At 39.6% G+C, this 19,698-nt stretch overlaps 1 protein-coding gene across 2 annotated transcripts; it reads left to right on the top strand.

The window, feature by feature from the left end:
* The first annotated feature begins 10,543 nt into the window (after positions 1-10,543).
* On the top strand, positions 10,544-16,155 carry ppp1r3aa (protein phosphatase 1, regulatory subunit 3Aa). Of its 2 annotated transcripts, XM_060903649.1 has the most exons (5): positions 10,544-11,352; positions 11,529-11,581; positions 11,668-11,768; positions 14,051-14,374; positions 14,535-14,718. In XM_060903649.1, the coding sequence occupies exons 1-5, from the start codon at positions 10,616-10,618 to the stop codon at positions 14,628-14,630; spliced, it is 1,311 nt and encodes a 436-aa protein (XP_060759632.1). In that variant the 5' UTR covers positions 10,544-10,615; the 3' UTR covers positions 14,631-14,718. The 2 variants fall into 2 exon arrangements, with proteins under 2 accessions (XP_060759632.1, XP_060759631.1); XM_060903648.1 differs by having other exon boundaries at positions 14,051-16,155.
* Positions 16,156-19,698: the final 3,543 nt, after the last annotated feature.

Here is a 19,698-nt window from a genome sequence, read left to right as displayed (position 1 = left end):
TATGAGTGTTTAGTCTACGTCTAGTTCTTATCTAGAGTGTTTTATACTGTTTATATTGTCTGTTTGAGTGTTTAGTCTTTGTCTAGTTCTTATCTAGTGTTTACACTGTTTATATTGTCTGAGTGTTTAGTCTATGTCTAGTTCTTATCTAGAGTGTTTATATTGTTTGTTTTTTCACTTATTCTATTTTTATTTTTATTTATTGCATTGCGTGTTTGCACCGTGGGTCAGAGAGGACTGATATTTCATCTGTGCTGTATGTCGAGCATGTATAGCATATTTGACAATAAAGTTGACTTGACTTGGCTTAATAAGGGATTTTTTTTGAACCTACACATAACAATACAAGATGATTGTGAGTTTATGGTAGATTGTATGGTGAGTTATTATTATATATATATGTCAAAGTCAAAGAGTGAACCTGAACCTGAACCTTATCATCAAACACTGAGCAATCAGACAACATGGTACTGTTTCACTGCAGGGCTCTGAAGTCATTCCACTGGTTAAAACGACATTGTTAACAATTAAAACAATTGAAAAATACGTACAACCTGTCATTATAATCAGTGCATGGTATCTTTAATTGCACTTTCCTGCGTCGCTAAGCCATTTGAGCTTTGATGGTTTTATTTATTACCGTGTGCACTGAAATATTCAACACATTTATGTTAAAAAAAAAATCCAATAAGACCGACAGCCATGCTACTAATCGCAGGTTAAGTCACCGATGTTGAGATGTTGACCGACATGATAATTTGATATAAATTATTCAGGAAGGTATTCTGAATAATAAGGCACCAAAACAAATTTCTTCACATATTCATTTTAATGAGAAATCTGACGACACACCGTGTCAATCTCCACACATCCTCCAGGCTGGCGGGATACATCAACTTTGTTTCTTCCCTATAATCTGTAGTCTAATATAAATATTTTGGGCTATTATAATTATTATTATTATTATTATTATTATTATTATTATTATTATAGATTGAAGGAAAACAGAATAGTGTTCTCATATCTACATGGTTTTATATTATAGGCTATATTTATAAAACATGTCTGAAACGACCAAAAGTAGGCTTTAGGTAACATGTGACTACAAGAAAACATTATGTTAAAGAAAAGTCTTTAGATTATTTACATTTGTCCTGCATTTGAGAGGTTTTTTTAATATGATCTAATCAAGAACCTATATTATTTTAGACAGACCAGATAATGTTTTATATGAGATATAGCATGACATAATACAAAATAATAACTGTGAAACGCACAATAGACCATGCTTTCTTGTTTTTTGTTTCTGCATAGCATGTGACTTGAAATAGACAAATAGCCATTGTAAAATAAAAATAAACGCTGAAAGCAATTCTAGACGCATTTTTTATAAAAATAAGCAATACTGGTGCATTTGATCAGATTTCCGTTGGGAACTGTTTAGAAATTTACCGAGGACGAGCAGCATTGTAAAAAAAAAAAAAAAAAAATCCCCTACTTAACAGACTCCAAGATTTGAGTTTTGCCGCCACCTAGCGGCCAAAGTGTAAAACTGCACTGACTATCCCTGAAGGGAATGATCATAGACATAAAAGTAATCACACAGCACCGCCTTGTGTTCAATATAAAACAAATTCTTACTCGGTATGGGCGAGCCAATCGATTTTCTTTTCGATCCATCCATTATCTGTAGCCGCTTTATCCTGTTCTACAGGGTCGCAGGCAAGCTGGAGTCTATCCCAGCTGACTATGGGCGAGAGGCGGGGCACACCCTGGACAAGTCGCAGGGCTGATACATAGACACAGACAACCATTCACACCTACGGTCAATTTAGAGCCAGCAGTTAGCTTAACCTGCAGGTCCTGGACTGTGGGGGAAACCCATGCGGAGAGCATGCAAACTCTATACAGAAAGGCCTTCATTGGCCGCTGTGCTCAAACCCAGGACCTTCTTGCTGTGAGGCGACAGTGCTAACCACTACACCACCGTGCCGCCCCTTTTCGATCCAATACCAAGTAATACTAATGCTAGTATCCTGATACCGAGACTCTGATGCTGATACTTTCAAAAGTCTTCTTGTGTACACCAAACCAGGAAATCTTTGCGATTTCTCCAGTGAAAATTTATAAATGCACACATCAAAAGTTGTACTTGAAAGCGTACGAAAAGCTATAAAAGATCAGACTTCTCTGCTTTGTTTTAATTATTAATAACTGCTATTATAACAGGTTCATTCAGGTTCAAGAAATGTTAATTTACATTAGTATCCTTTTAAGGAGTTAGTCTTCACAGAAACAGGTTTAAGAATGACAATACTTTGTTTCTGCCATTGTGCGACGGATGAACTGCAGAATCTGTTTCTCTGAAGAAGAAGCCTTTATTTGTCACATGTACACAAGCAGAGTGAAATTCCTCCTCTGCATTTAACCCATCTGAAGCAGTGAACCCATGCTTGCACACACAAGTGAGCAATGAGTACACACACTTACCCAGAGCAGTGAACAGCGATGCTACAGCACCTGGGGAGCAGGTGGGGGTTTGGTGCCTTGCTCAAGGGCACTTCAGCTATGATACAGAGGGAGGGGAAAGCGCTGTTCATTCACTCAACTCCCCTCACATTTTTCCTGCCAATCCTGGGAATAGAACCGGTGATCCTTTTGGCCCAAGTGTGCTTTACTACTGCCTTTCTATAAGCTGTGGGGAGGGGAGTGAGAAGGTGGAAGGAAAAGTAGGTCTTATCCTGAACAACAATACAAATAAATGAATAAAATCACGACTTAAAGACAGTGACTGTTGTTGATTTTTTTTTTAAATATGAGGATCGATTCTCAAAACTGAACCATCAGGATTAGAAGTACTGATACTTTGGTATCAATCCGTCCATCCTTAATCCTTATGCATTTTCTTGATATCTGGGGTTTGTGTTTTTTTCTTCTTCTTGTGTTACTGTGGTGGAAATCACAACCCATATTTCTCAAACATACAGTATTTATAATTGAAGTCTTATAGTTCTTATGCAGGTTTGACTGGTCATTTGAATTATATGTGTTTAAACCAAATCTCAATTACACCCAAACACACAGGCTTTTAAATTATGTCAACTTGAAAACAATGTGAAAAGTTCAAGAATTAAAAAGCTCTGCAACGCCAATAAATATACAAAATATTATCATACACACTGAAGTAATGTTCATGAAATAATTTTGAGGTGACTTGATTTTACTGTTAAACGGGTCCCTGGCTACAAAATGTTTGAGAACCCCAAAGTCAAAATGCTAATGTGATTTACAGTGAAGCAAACAGTTAGCATCAGGCTATGACACAAAAAGTTGTGATAATTGGTGACAACTTTTTTCCATTTAGTTGTTAGTCAGCCCTGCGATGACCTGGCAACTTGTCCAGGGTGTACCCTGCCTCTCGCCCATAGTCAGCTGGGATAGGCTCCAGCTTGCCTGCGACCCTGTAGAACAGGATAAGCGGCTACAGATAATGGATGGATGGATGGATGGATATATATTTATTTCTGTAATATATAAAAAAAGGCCATTTTGTGGCTGGGAAGTTATTTAATTTGAGGGGATTCCTGAGCAAATAATGTGCATGAATGGCTCGTTTCACGCAGTCAAGCAAACAGAGGAAGTCCAGTGTGTGCACATGCAGATTTACCTTCTTCTTCTGCTTCTTTTTCTTCTTCTTTTGGGTTTTACAGCAGCTGGCATCCAGTGTTACATTACTGCCATCTACAGGTTTACCTTGACCGTACACTGACAGTTACATCATTCTGTTGCTAAACGAACAGCTGATCACACTGAGGTGCTCGCTGACCGCCGATATTTATTAGTTTGGTCCTGCGTTTCCTTTCCTTCACAACATAACCTCTTTTATTCTCGCGTTCTGTTACTGTCGTCGGTCTTTCACATTTCATTCGGACACTCATGTCCTCCATTTTTCTCTCCTGTTTCAAATTTGTATCCCACAATGCCTTGTGCGACCAGGGAAAGCCCACCACGTGATGCATGACGTAGTATCTTGAATTGTGTCATGGTGAAGCAGGAAAAAATAGGGGAGAATTTAGGGCCATGTGGCCCAAAATTCATTAATTGTTCTATTTAAAAAAACTAATAAAATTGGAAGTCTGTGATTCAAATTCAGTAGCTTTAAGTCCACTAAACAAAAATTATTGGGTATCAGGGAAAATTCTTTTTATGACCTATATTTGAAAAATCTGAAAGACAGTTTAGCTTTGATGTGTATATAAACCATATGACTTACAAAATATCTATTCCAAAAACTATTGGGCAACACATATGAGCTTGTAGTCTGATTCATTTTGTGTCCTTGAATAAGTCAATGAGATTTACAAAATTATACAAAAGTTACTTCCAGTCCACTAATCTAATTAGTTGAACAGTGTTCCAAGAGTGCAGATATTTTGCATAATGACACTGGAACATTTCACTGTGTGTATCACTCCACTCATCTGTGTCTTGCATGGAAAATTCCCTTTCCTAGTTTGAAACGGTTACTATGGTAATATTAGCAACATCATCAGTGGACATGGGATTTTTAGGAATATAACTTTAGATTTAAAATATACAACCCCAATTCCAAAAAAGTTGGGACAAAGTACAAATTGTAAATAAAAATGGAACGCAATGATGTGGAAGTTTCAAAATTCCATATTTTATTCAGAATAGAACATAAATGACATACCAGATGTTTAAACTGAGAAAATATATAATTTAAAAAGAAAAATTAAGTGATTTTAAATTTCATGACAACAACACATCTCAAAAAAGTTGGGACAAGGCCATGTTTACCACTGTGAGACATCCCCTTTTCTCTTTACAACAGTCTGTAAACGTCTGGGGACTGAGGAGACAAGTTGCTCAAGTTTAGGGATAGGAATGTTAACCCATTCTTGTCTAATGTAGGATTCTAGTTGCTCAACTGTCTTAGGTCTTTTTTGTCGTATCTTCCATTTTATGATGCACCAAATGTTTTCTAAGGGTGAAAGATCTGGACTGCAGGCTGGCCAGTTCAGTACCCGGACCCTTCTTCTACGCAGCCATGATGCTGTAATTGATGCAGTATGTGGTTTGGCATTGTCATGTTGGAAAATGCAAGGTCTTCCCTGAAAGAGACGCCGTCTGGATGGGAGCATATGTTGCTCTAGAACCTGGATATACCTTTCAGCATTGATGGTGTCTTTCCAGATGTGTAAGCTGCCCATACCACATGCACTAATGCAACCCCATACCATCAGAGATGCAGGCTTCTGAACTGAGCGCTGATAACAACTTGGGTCGTCCTTCTCCTCTTTAGTCCGAATGACACAACGTCCCTGATTTCCATAAAGAACTTCAAATTTTGATTTGTCTGACCACAGAACAGTTTTCCACTTTGCCACAGTCCATTTTAAATGAGCCTTGGCCCAGAGAAGACGTCTGTGCTTCTGGATCATATTTAGATACGGCTTCTTCTTTGAACTATAGAGTTTTAGCTGGCAACGGCAGATGGCACGGTGAATTGTGTTCACAGATAATGTTCTCTGGAAATATTCCTGAGCCCATTTTGTGATTTCCAATACAGAAGCATGCCTGTATGTGATGCAGTGCCGTCTAAGGGCCCGAAGATCACGGGCACCCAGTATGGTTTTCCGGCCTTGACCCTTACGCACAGAGATTCTTCCAGATTCTCTGAATCTTTTGATGATATTATGCACTGTAGATGATGATATGTTCAAACTCTTTGCAATTTTACACTGTCGAACTCCTTTCTGATATCGCTCCACTATTTGTCGGCGCAGAATTAGGGGGATTGGTGATCCTCTTCCCATCTTTACTTCTGAGAGCCGCTGCCACTCCAAGATGCTCTTTTTATACCCAGTCATGTTAATGACCTATTGCCAATTGACCTAATGAGTTGCAATTTGGTCCTCCAGCTGTTCCTTTTTTGTACCTTTAACTTTTCCAGCCTCTTATTGCCCCTGTCCCAACTTTTTTGAGATGTGTTGCTGTCATGAAATTTCAAATGAGCCAATATTTGTCATGAAATTTCAAAATGTCTCACTTTCGACATTTGATATGTTGTCTATGTTCTATTGTGAATACAATATCAGTTTTTGAGATTTGTAAATTATTGCATTCCGTTTTTATTTACAATTTGTACTTTGTCCCAACTTTTTTGGAATCGGGGTTGTAAAAGCTCATCAGGTGAGGATGAAAATGAAGAAGGGACACCAATTTACTGGAAGCACCATTAATGGGAATGTGCAAAACAATGTGAGATAGCTAGCCGGCATGCTGTAAAGTGAGTGCAGCTTCTTTGGGATCTATTTCTGATCGCAGAGTAAAAATAAACATAACATTTGGCCATATTGTGTCCAAAATGTCACTTACTCGATATTAATTTTTTGCTTTTAAAACAATAAATTGTTTGTAAAGAACTATAACACTTGAGGTCATGCTGTTGTACTGAATATCAGCATGGCTGTGATTAACTACGGTACTCAGCCTTGGGTCTATGGCCGAATCAGAGCCGTGCTGATATTCAGTACAACAGCACTCTCTCTTGTGTGATATTTGCTTAAATAGTTCCATATAGTGTGACCAGATTGGTCCAGCAGCAAGGCCATCTTCTCACTTCTATCATGGTGGTTTTGTAAAAAAAAAAAATTCAGGAAATGTTACATTACATTAATGGCATTTAGCAGATGCTCTTATCTAGAGTGATGTATAACATATCCAGAGTAACCTGGGGAGCGGTTGGTGGTTAAGTGCCTTGCTCAAGGGCACTTCAGCCATCCCTGCTGGTCCAGGGAATCGAACCAGTGACCTTTTGGTCCCAAAGCTGCTTCTCTAACTATTAGGTCCCTCCTTTGATTTATGAAAAATTCCAATAAATATTTATTTATGATTGCTTATTGTTCACAACATTTTGCATAGTCTGTATTTTCAGTTATTTTTATTTGACACTTGAGGGTTTCTGTTTTCATCCTCCCAGATATGAGATCAAAAGCTTACTGGTTCCTTTTAGTTAGCTAACATAGAGAAGATCTGGTACAAGTGCGACATTTTTCACTTATTTTTAATAAAATGTATTCTTGTGATATCTCTCTCTTGAACCTTAAATCTGACAAAGGAGGAAGGACTCTTAGAAAAAAGGATCCTTTTAGGATGTTTTGTATAAGGGTTCTTTATGTCCTCAAGGGGTTTCATTTAGAACCCTTTTTTCTGAGGGAGATACTCAGTTGTAGAACATTTGTAGGTGATAGAACATTTAACATTGAATAGTTTTGGTAAAAGAGGTAGTGTCTATCTGAATTAAATCCATCCATCCATCCATCCATCCATCCATCCATCCATCCATCCATCCATCCATCCATCCATCCATTATCAATACCACTTATATGTTAGTGTCATGGATGAGCTGGAGCCCATCCCTCATTCATTCATTCATTCATTCATTTTCAGTACCTACTTTATCCTGGTCAGGGATTTGGAGCTTATCCCGCAGCCTGACGTGTGAATACACTATGGATGGAACACCAGTCCGTCACACAGCACCATGTGCACACACACATTCACACTTAGAAACAATTTAGAGTAGTCAGTCCACCTACTAGCATAGTTTTTTTTGGTTGTTGTTGTTTTTTTTTGTGTGGGGCTGGAAAAACAACAACAACAACAACAACAACAACAACAACAACAACAACAACAACAACAACAAGAGAAATCACAGGAAACCCATGTAGAAACAAAGAGTAAATAATCTAAACTCAGGATGGAACCGGGGCCCCTGCAGCTGTGAGGTGGCAACACTACCCATAGTATCACTGTGTTGCCTTTTTGCTATTATGTAATGTGCATTATTTTATATATTTCACTATATATAAAAAAATTAATCAATCTTAGGTTGAGTGGTATGAGTAATGTTCCCCACATGTTTAAATAAAACCTTTGTGCCTATTTTTGTATCTGCCTCAGTGCTCCTATGTTCCTAGTTCTGTATTTTTTGGTTTGGAACCTCACCTATTTTTCTTTTCTTTGATTATGGGCATACCCTGTCTATCTGTGCTTTGGCCCCTGCTATGTTTCTGATCCCTGGATTGTCTCATCTCATCTCATCTCATCTCATCTCATCTCATCTCATCTCATCTCATCTCATTATCTCTAGCCGCTTTATCCTTCTACAGGGTCGCAGGCAAGCTGGAGCCTATCCCAGCTGACTACGGGCGAAAGGCGGGGTACACCCTGGACAAGTCGCCAGGTCATCACAGGGCTGACACATAGACACAGACAACCATTCACACTCACATTCACACCTACGGTCAATTTAGAGTCACCAGTTAACCTAACCTGCATGTCTTTGGACTGTGGGGGAAACCGGAGCACCCGGAGGAAACCCACGCGGACATGGGGAGAACATGCAAACTCCGCACAGAAAGGCCCTTGCCGGCCACGGGGCTCGAACCCGGACCTTCTTGCTGTGAGGCGACAGCGCTAACCACAACACCACCGTGCCGCCCAGTGTTGACAGATAACAGATCATAAAATTAATATACATTAACAAATCAACATAAATTAATCTATAATTTTTCGTCATTACAATAGAATTTCAGCCTCTACCATATTGTCTGAAAGTGTATGGTTCACCCAATTACCTGTTATGGTAGTGTTAAGTCCTCTGACCTACTAATGACAGCTAAATAGTGTAAAAAATACGGAAATGTTTGAGATTAGGGGCTGAAACAGAGGTGCTGAAAATACTTTTTTGTTACTACTGCTACAGGGGTTAAATAGTCAAAAAGTAAATTACAACTGGAATTTATCAGAAATTACAGAACATTTCTGATTAGAATTTTAGAATTAGAAGCCTTGATTTGTCACATAGACATTTATAGCACAGCACAGTGAATTCTCTGTATTCAACCCATCTGAAGCAGTGAACACACACGCACACACACACACACACACACACACACACACACACACACACACACACACACACACACACACACACACAGCGAAAGAGAGAGAGAAAACATTTTGGAGCAACATATGTTACCTTCAAAACGAGATCTTTTCTTGAAATGCTTCATCACTTGCATAGGTCCCAAGTTTCCAATTTCCAAATGCTGGTCCATTTCTGAAGTGATGCAAGAGGCTGAGGCCTCACAGTGACCGATCGATAACAGTGAAATTTAAAAAAAGAAAGATTTAAATGGTATTGAACTATGGAATTTCCAAGCATGTCAGGTTATTTTTATGATATTTATATTGGTATCAAAATTTGCAAGTGGATCATGTATCTGCTGACAGTTTACAACAGCACATGTTGAGTGTCTGACAGCACTGAACAGTATTTATTTTGACGGAGAAACAACCTTTACATTTGATAAATCACACATTAGTCTTTGATCACTACAGACGACATTAGGCTATTATAGGCCTACACTAGAGTCTATAAGAAATAAGCTTCATCCTCATGCAGGTACACTCCCACATTTTTAACAATTTTTTAAAAACAATTTTATATTTGTAAACCACAAGAAAAAACCTGTAACATGAGCTGTCGCAACACTCCCCATCTGGCCATTTTGAAAAAAAAATCCTTTCATGTTTTTCCCCAGAATTCTGAATATATATTAAATAATCACAAGTTGTTTTCTCAGGTTAGGTTAACTGGTGACTCTAAATTGAGCGTAGGTGTGAATGTGAGTGTGAATGGTTGTCTGTGTCTATGTGTCAGCCCTGTGATGAACTGGCGACTTGTCCAGGGTGTACCCCGCCTTTCGCCCGTAGTCAGCTGGGATAGGCTCCAGCTTGCCTGCGACCCTGTAGAAGGATAAAGCGGCTAGAGATAATGAGATGAGAAGTTGTTTTATCAGGTTAGGTTAACTGGTGACTCTAAATTGAGCGTAGGTGTGAATGTGAGTGTGAATGGTTGTCTGTGTCTATGTGTCAGCCCTGTGATGACCTGGCGACTTGTCCAGGGTGTACCCCGCCTTTCGCCCGTAGTCAGCTGGGATAGGCTCCAGCTTGCCTGCGACCCTGTAGAAGGATAAAGCGGCTAGAGATAATGAGATGAGAAGTTGTTTTATCAGGTTAGGTTAACTGGTGACTCTAAACTGACCGTAGGTGTGAATGTGAGTGTGAATGGTTGTCTGTGTCTATGTGTCAGCCCTGTGATGACCTGGCGACTTGTCCAGGGTGTACCCCGCCTTTCGCCCGTAGTCAGCTGGGATAGGCTCCAGCTTGCCTGCGACCCTGTAGAACAGGATAAAGTGGCTACAGATAATGAGGTGAGAGAAGTTGTTTTCTCGAAGTCTCTCTACTTATCAGGCTTATTGCCTGGATCACAAGAGCACATGCTGTATCAGGTTGTTGTCTGTAGAGGGAAGACTAGCATTCATGGACAGAGGTTCATGGGTAATCAGACTATTTTTAAGCCTGGCTCAGAGCACAGCATAGTATTTGGCTGCAACCTGAGTGGGTATGGGCAGTCACAGTGTGTGTGTGGGGGGGTATCAGTGGACTGGAAGCTCTCTGTTTCCCCTGACTCTCAGTCATACACTGTGCAGGAATATCGGTTGAAGAGCCTGAACCTACTATGGCTTCCTGCTATGTTGAGCCGTCAATACTCAGTGCTTGGATACAAGATGAGGATGAGGAAGGGAAAGAACCAAAATCCCCACAAAAGAGCTCAAGTGATGAGTCTGAGGAGTCGGAACCTGAGCCATCACTGGCTTGTGTGGTGCGAAGGAAGGTTTCTTTTGCGGACGCCTTTGGCTTGGACTTGGTTTCTGTTAAGGAGTTCGATAACAGAGTTGAGAGTACTGAAGAGAGAGAGGGAGAGGAGTACCACCTGTCCTGCATCTTCAGCATCCCAGCCTCGGATGAGGAGCTGAAGCTCCGGCTTTGGCAGAACAAGCTGGAGCTGGAGGGCATTGAGCTCCTGCCTGGCTCCACCACCATCCGTGGCACTGTCCGTGTGCTTAACCTCTCTTATCACAAGGTTGTATATGTACGCGTTACTTTGGACGGATGGCAAAGCCACTTTGACCAGCAAGCTGAATATGTTCCTGGCTCCAGCGATGGAGAAACAGACCGCTTCTCCTTCCAACTCACCCTCATGCCTCCCTTTCCATCTGATGGGGCACGGGTGGAGTTCTGCCTCCGCTATGAATCCCCCGCTGGAATCTTTTGGGCAAACAATGGAGGTATGAACTATGTGCTGTTCTGCCATCAGAGAGGAGGGAGATTACTGAAAGAGAAGGAGGGAGGGAAAGAAAGGGAGACTGAAGAAAACAGTCAAAAGGGAAAAAAGAGCTGCTTGAAAGCTATCAAGTAAGAAAAACTGCTTTTTTAGTTACTCTAATTACCAATGTTTATTCAGACAAAGTGCAATAGAAAAAAATGTAATCATTTATATGCAAGTCTGCTAATTATGTTTTAAAAAGACTGTTTTTTTTTTTACATTTAACTACAACGGAATGTATTTCTTTCACTCCATATGTTTACAGAAAGGACAGTTTTGCTGAGGTGAAGCCCATGGACATGAGCAATGAACTCTCAGGTGGGAGCCAGAAAAAAAGCTCGAGGAGTAAATTTAATCAATATTAAATTCAAGTCTGACAGAGGCATTTTATTTATTTATTTTAGAACAAGAGTCACACAGGTCTGCAGATAATAAGAAAGAGAAAACTCAGCACAAAGTGGAAAGTCCATCAAGAAATGCATTTGAGGAGAGTTACAAAACATTGGTAAGGTCAATCAGTTCTTCTGCAGGCTTGTCCAACATAACGATTTCACAACACATACACAAGTTGGTCGAAATACCAGCAGTGGCGGTGGTGGTGGTGGTGGTGGGGGCATTCAAGGACTGCATGCACTTTGGAAGCATTGTACTGGATCAGCTTTCTGTTTTTCTCAGGAATTTGCAATTTATTTTTACATAAGTATTACCTGAATACTAGATTATGACATTTTTAATTAAAAAAAGTTTATATTGACAGTTTGCTTTGTTATGAGTGCATTCCTTATTGATATGCTCAGGATTCAAAATCAACCCCATATGCAAGTATTATTTCAAGATTTATACATATATATTCAGTTTTATAAGCTGAATTTATGTCAGCAAATGTAGAAAATAAGCACACTACATGGTTAGCCAGCAAAATATAACACATTTTAATATTGTGGGTCTGAAGTAGCTCAGAAGTTAAAGTTCTAAACTAGAGAAACCCTTTGGTGACTGACCCCTTGAAAATGGTTCCTCCAGGAACGATGACTTTTCAGTTGTCAAGACAACGGAAAAACTAAAATACAAAAACAGAAAGATACGTCACAATGCTCTTGTGCACAAAACAAAATGCTCTTGTATTTTAGTTTTTCCGTTGTCTTGACAACTGAAACGTCATCGTTCCTGGAGGAACCATTTTCAAGGGGTCAGTCACCAAAGGGTTAAAAGAGCCACAGTTGGGCTCTAAAGCATGCCAATGAATGCTTCAATACCCTCAACTGTAAGTTGTTTTGGGTAAATGCATCAGACCAATGAACAAATATAAATTCAAAGTGTAAATGTAAATTTAAGCTTAAAATCACACATATAAAGCATGTGAATGATATTAAACATGGCTTCTGTGCTGTTCTACATATTAATATTGAATGTGGCTAAAGTTAGTTTGAACAAGAGGCTAGCTATCAACTATGATCAGAAAAAGTGGGAAAACCCCCCACAACCCACAACATTTTGTCATTTAGAGCTCAAGCACATTTTTGAGAAGTGGAAATTTTTTTGGCTCCAGAATTAAAATGCCTGGGATTTGGACAGCTTGCAATGTATGTCAGCTTAAAGGGTACAGTGCATGTGGCTGAGTGAGAGTAGTAACATGATGCATAGTGTCCTCAAGCCATAAAACACAGCAATGTTTAAAACTAGTAATGTTGCTATCAGGGTGAAATATGGTCTAGTAAACACAGAAAGATAGGAATAAATGCTGAGTGGATGAATACTGAGTCAGCAGAATGAGTAAAGGAGTTTTCATTTTTCTATGCCAAAACATGGCAATGTAATATTCTTAAAGTACACCAGATCATTAGTCTTGAATTTCTGGTATGTTATTCCACTTTTTGATGCTTCCAGTTAAATAATGGGATTATTCTATCGAAGTGGTACTTGTATAATGGACATTTTTTCAGCATGTGAAGCAGTGCAGGGACTTTAGCCATTTTTGCTTCTCTATGCCTAATCTTGGTGCAATTTAATCAAAATTGCAACAGTTGAATAGAAGTTTCATTTTGTTGATTATCCACACAACTAAACTAGCTTGCTATGTATACATTGGCCAACTTTATGTCTTGTTCTCTCTAACATTGTTAGCATTCGTAAGGCTAGCTTGAAAAAATATTACTAGTATCCTCACCTATTCAGCATTATTGTGCATAGTCCTTTCTGTGACACATTTTCACATTATCAAAAAACAAGGCTTTCTTGGAGATACCTGGAAATCCTTAAATATGACAAAGTACCCTGGAACAACTTGCACATTACTTATAGTACTATAATGTACATTATCTACCAGCTGGCTTTAGCTTCCTTAATACAGTATCGTAAGCTATCTTCTTTAACAAAATTCTTAAAGGCCCTCTACAATTATGACCCTCTTACATGACCCTCTACAATTATGGACTCCTCAGCAAATGGAATTGTGAGACTCAACAATCAGTGAGAGAAAGTTGAACTATTACTTAAAAAAAACAATTTAATCATTCAATACTAAAACAAGTATAATTATAATTGACTAATATGGAAGTGTGATATATAGCTTTCTAGCTCCTCAAATAAGAACTTGCCAAACGTTACACATTCGGTCTTTGATAGTTCTTCCATATAATTTGTTTAATGTTCGGTTGAAGGAGCCAAAAAGTAAAATGCAGCTGTCTTCTCATCATAGTGAAGCACCTCATCCAGCATTTGACCCCTCCTTTATGTCTGAACAAGGTTTATTGGAATAATGATTTTGTGACTGTATTTGATTAACAGGCTGAAAGACAGAGCAGACGACGAGCAGCTCAGTTGGCATACTTGCAAGACTATTTCTCTCATAGGGAGACAGAAGTCCAGCTAGGTCAACCTTCACATCAAGAAAAATCAAAGAGAGATTTAAATGTGGTGCTACCCATGCCACAACACAGTATTCCAGTGATGGCAGACACCTCTAGTACACTTCAAGTGTGCAGCAGAAAGGAACACAATAGGAATGCATCACTGATTCTACCTGAGCATCAGATTCCTTTACCTCCACTGGACTGGAGATCGCCACTGGACATCTCACCTCCACCTCCCTCTCGTTCAGACACTTCTGAGGTCAGTAGTGGAACAAGGCTGGATGTTCTTGAGAAAGAACAAACAGAGGCTGTGTCAACAGAGTTGTCAAATGATGCCTGGAAATCTTTCCTCAATGCAACAGATAGCATAGACAACCACAACAATGCTTTGAACCAAAAGTGCTTGCTTTGTGTCACAGGGTCCAATGCTTCCCAACCATCAAATCCAGAATATGATGTGTCCAATATGGGGGACAAGATATTATCAGTGTGGAATACCCAGGAGTCTGCAGTGACCAGTGGGAATGGATCACACCAGTGCTTTGTAGCAATAGAAACTCTAGAGTCTGATCCTGCTAAACTGTCACAAGATCTTGATCCCAGTCATATGAGTGAAGTGTTGAGTTATAAGTATCCTGAAAAGGCACAGATCAGTTCTGAACCACACACTGTCCAGGAATCAGAATCAATCTGGGCTCATTGGAGGCCTGGTGTCACTGAGGCCCCACATGACAGACACACACTTAGTGAAAGGCCTTTTAGTGAAGACGAGTCCATACTGTTAACCAATCCAGGAGAGACAGCCCATTCTGAGGATGCCACAGAGGCACTGGATTGCAAACCAGGACATGGAGTCTTGCTTGAAGAATGTGCAAGCAGTACAGGGTCGTTAGACATAGGAATGAAGATGAAAGTAGCTGAGGACACTTTGACATTTACCAGGATTAAGAATAAACCCTTTACAGACAGTAGGGAGTCTTTAGAAAGACAACATATAGATCAACGTGGAGTACCAAAGAAAAAGAAAGAACATATCAAGGAAGAAAATGAGAATGCATCCCAAATGAATAGGATATCTTTGAGTGTGTATTCTGAAGAAGCTTTAGTGGTACGAAGAAGCAGCTTGCAAGAGGATAATGAGAAACCATCCCATTTAAAAGACGGGAACACAGAAATATGGATTTCATCGAGGACAAGTGTGATGTGTGATGAAGGTGAACCATATAAACAGACTGAATGTCTTGATAGGGGAGAAAAGGAGACTGTGTGTTATGATTTGGTGAAAAAGGGATTCTCTAATTCCAGTGAGCAGCAAGGAGAAGAAATATCCTCTGTCAAAAATATAGCTGATAGAGAAAGTGAAAATGATTTAAAGGCTGAGGGTCAGAGCATATATGGAAGGCAGCATGAGGGTGATGACGACAAAGACAAGGAACTATACAAACTTCTAAGTTCCCCTGAAACTTGTCCACATACACCCAATCTATGTATAACCAGCCACACCAGTCATCCATCTGGGCATTTCGTCTGGATAGAATCTGTAAGTGAGGGTGAGCTTCTTCTTTTTCCATCCCCTCACAAGGGTTTTGAGAGTGAGGAGACTCTGAGGTATAGAGTAGCTCAGGACCTTCAGGATCCAGATGTGGAGACTGAGTTTCTTCCAGTTCGTCCATTCTCCAGGACCGCTTCCCCATCACTGGGCACAATGTCCAGCTGGCTGCTGGTGTGCTGGGCCATAACCTCTACTCTGAGCTACATCACTGGGGCCCTTGTGTGTGCCATCCTGTTTGTGATCTTTGTAACTGCTTATTTGCATGACCTCCCAGTTTGCCTGGCTATTTACCTCTTGTCTGCATGCTGGTGGTGTAGACAGGGCATGAAAAAGCGTGCGACCACCACTGACAGTGAGGACTGACATCAGTAAAGGAAATGTTTCACTTTAAGGGCCCAACACCAGTTGTCTATATGTACCAGAGTGGCATTTCTTTCTTCTGAGGATATTGTTTTCCTAAATAAAATAATTTGATGTTCATTTTTGAAGGGCAGCTTCCTCCATTTTGTAAAGATTGTGAATATAAAATATTGGTGCTCAAATATTTAAGATCTGGATATGACACCAAGTTAATATAGCATCTTTGTTTGTATTGTTAAAGGTCATACAAGTCTTGCTAGTGCAGACTCTCAAGACCCCAGCTACCTTACACTGGGAATGTTTAACATTTATTTAATCTTTATTATTAATTACTACGGTATATTTTACTGACAGTGATCTATGGATGAAAATTTCAGTGGCCCCTATTTTCAGAAAAAAACAAACAAACTGTAACACAGCTGTTCAGTGTGTGAGTTTAGTAGATCTAGAATTTAGCAGCTAAATTTGTAAACATGAACCAATTTGGTTGCTGTAGCAGATCATCTGTTCTAGTTTATCAAGTCAAATGCATTTATATAAAATATTTGAATAGTTGAAGCCATCCCATCAGTCATTCAATCATGTTAGTTGCTTTTATTGACATTTTAAAGCAAGGAATGTTATGTACAACCCCGATTCCAAAAAAGTTGGGACAAAGTACAAATTGTAAATAAAAACAGAATGCAATGATGTGGAAGTTTCAAAATTCCATATTTTATTCAGAATAGAAAATAGATGACATATCAAATGTTTAAACTGAGAAAATGTATCATTTAAAGAGAAAAATTAGGTGATTTTAAATTTCATGACAACAACACATCTCAAAAAAGTTGGGACAAGGCCATGTTTACCACTGTGAGACATCCCCTTTTCTCTTTACAACAGTCTGTAAACGTCTGGGGACTGAGGGGACAAGTTGCTCAAGTTTAGGGATAGGAATATTAACCCATTCTTGTCTAATGTAGGATTCTAGTTGCTCAACTGTCTTAGGTCTTTTTTGTCGTATCTTCCGTTTTATGATGCGCCAAATGTTTTCTATGGGTGAAAGATCTGGACTGCAGGCTGGCCAGTTCAGTACCCGGACCCTTCTTCTACGCAGCCATGATGGTGTAATTGATGCAGTATGTGGTTTGGCATTGTCATGTTGGAAAATGCAAGGTCTTCCCTGAAAGAGACGTCGTCTGGATGGGAGCATATGTTGCTCTAGAACCTGGATATACCTTTCAGCATTGATGGTGTCTTTCCAGATGTGTAAGCTGCCCATGCCACACGAACTAATGCAACCCCATACCATCAGAGATGCAGGCTTCTGAACTGAGCGCTGATAACAACTTGGGTCGTCCTTCTCCTCTTTAGTTCAAATGACATGGCGTCCCTGATTTCCATAAAGAGCTTTTCTGCTAAATTGACCATAGGTGTGAATGTGAGTGTGAATGGTTGTCTGTGTCTATGTGTCAGCCCTGTGATGACCTGGCGACTTGTCCAGGGTGTACCCCGCCTTTCGCCCATAGTCAGCTGGGATAGGCTCCAGCTTGCCTGCGACCCTGTAGAAGGATAAAGCGGCTAGAGATAATGAGATGAGATGAGATGAGCTTCAAATTTTGATTCATCTGACCACAGAACAGTTTTCCACTTTGCCACAGTCCATTTTAAATGAACCTTGGCCCAGAGAAGATGTCTGCACTTCTGGATCATGTTTAGATACGGCTTCTTCTTTGAACTATAGAGTTTTAGCTGGCAACGGCGGATGGCACGGTGAATTATGTTCACAGATAATGTTCTCTGGAAATATTCATGAGCCCATTTTGTGATTTCCAATACAGAAGCATGCCTGTATGTGATGCAGTGCCGTCTAAGGGCCCGAAGATCATGGGCACCTAGTATGGTTTTCCGGCCTTGACCCTTATGCACAGAGATTCTTCCAGATTCTCTGAATCTTTTGATGATGATATGCACTGTAGATGATGATATGTTCAAACTCTTTGCAATTTTACACTGTCGAACTCCTTTCTGATATTGCTCCACTATTTGTCGGCGCAGAATTAGGGGGATTGGTGATCCTCTTCCCATCTTTACTTCTGAGAGCCGCTGCCACTCCAAGATGCCCTTTTTATACCCAGTCATGTTAATGACCTATTGCCAATTGACCTAATGAGTTGCAATTTGGTCCTCCAACTGTTCCTTTTTTGTACCTTGAACTTTTCCAGCCTCTTATTGCCCCTGTCCCAACTTTTTTGAGATGTGTTGCTGTCATGAAATTTCAAATGAGCCAATATTTGGCATGAAATTTCAAAATGTCTCACTTTCGACATTTGATATGTTGTCTATGTTCTATTGTGAATACAATATCAGTTTTTGAGATTTGAAAATTACTGCATTCCGTTTTTATTTACAATTTGTACTTTGTCCCAACTTTTTTGGAATTAGGGTTGTAATTAGGCCTTAATAAGTTTTAGTTGAATACGCCTGCTGTACAATATCAGTAAAAATTATCACTTCAAGTTGTTTTAATTTAGCATTGCTGAGGACTGAGTATGCCTAAAGTATCTGATTTTCAGTACATCAACAAAGAACTTAATAGCCATCATTATTGTCACTATGTTACTTGATTTATTTCACATACAGAACTCTGTTCTATCAATGTATTTAAGAATGCATTTAGACCTTGATACCCACCACAAACATGGGGTAAAGAGACTGTGCACAGGTTGTTCTCACCTTGATTCTGACATGACGGAGCATTGCCAATTGCTGATACACAAGTGTGATGGTTGTGATATTTCCTTCAGCATCCACCATGTGACTAAACCAGGATTAGACGTGGGAGCAGAGAGTTTGTAGAGTGAGACCTGATCTCAGTCACACAAGTCAGAAATTTAATCCTCACACGTAACCTGAGATTGGCCCATGCATGATAGGCAGTGCTATGGAGTGTATCTGCTTGATATCTACAAACAATAGACTGCATGCTTGTTATATTTATATACACATGCATTAGAAGACAGGTATACAATGTGTCATTCAAATGTATCACAGGATCCATTTGCATGTTTGTGTATTACTCATATGGTGTGTATTTCAAAGGCTGAAGTTCAAGTCAATTGCACACGGTTCTGTGTATGTGTGAGTGAGAGAAAGAGCGAGTAAGAGAGAGAGAGAGAGAGAAGGAAAATAGAGCCACTTGTTGACTGACACTGCAGTCACCTGATCATTCCGTTGTGCCTCTGACCTTTCTGAGAGTTGGCAGGCTGGAGTCCCAACTGTCATCATGAAGCACTTTCAGGAACCTTGGCCTGCCCTGGTTTTAGAGACTCCTTGAGGGTTACTGACAACTCCATACATTCACTGACTGAAAATTCTTAACAGGCCTAAATCACTTGACTCATTCATCAGCCCCTCAAACATGACTGAATCGTTAAATGAATACATCCTACCTCAAATTAACACTATGAGTTAAATCAATACTAGGGATATTAAGAAATCACGTGGAGGGAGAATTTTTAACAGTGGTGTTTAATAAATGCAAGATGAAATAAAAATGATGTAATAACTGGGACCTCGCTAACACCTTAAGTAATGCAGAAAAAAAAATCTCAAACTAAAATTATATAGTTACCGTGTTTATTGAGCAGGCAAGAATTATTAGTGCCGGGGCTAAAAATATGATTTGG

Source organism: Neoarius graeffei, chromosome 21 (assembly GCF_027579695.1).
Source record: "Neoarius graeffei isolate fNeoGra1 chromosome 21, fNeoGra1.pri, whole genome shotgun sequence".
NCBI lineage: Eukaryota > Metazoa > Chordata > Actinopteri > Siluriformes > Ariidae > Neoarius > Neoarius graeffei.
The sequence above is the reverse complement of the archived record's forward strand: the minus strand, read 5'-3'. Positions and strand labels throughout refer to the sequence as shown.

Bases quoted from the DNA above. Each gene is read 5' to 3' on its own strand.
- ppp1r3aa (XM_060903648.1), top strand. From the start codon at position 10,616: ATGGCTTCCTGCTATGTTGAGCCGTCAATACTCAGTGCTTGGATACAA. The intron at 11,353-11,528 runs GTAAGAAAAACT...ATATGTTTACAG, and splicing joins AGCTGCTTGAAAGCTATCAA to AAAGGACAGTTTTGCTGAGG. The intron at 11,582-11,667 runs GTGGGAGCCAGA...TATTTATTTTAG, and splicing joins CATGAGCAATGAACTCTCAG to AACAAGAGTCACACAGGTCT.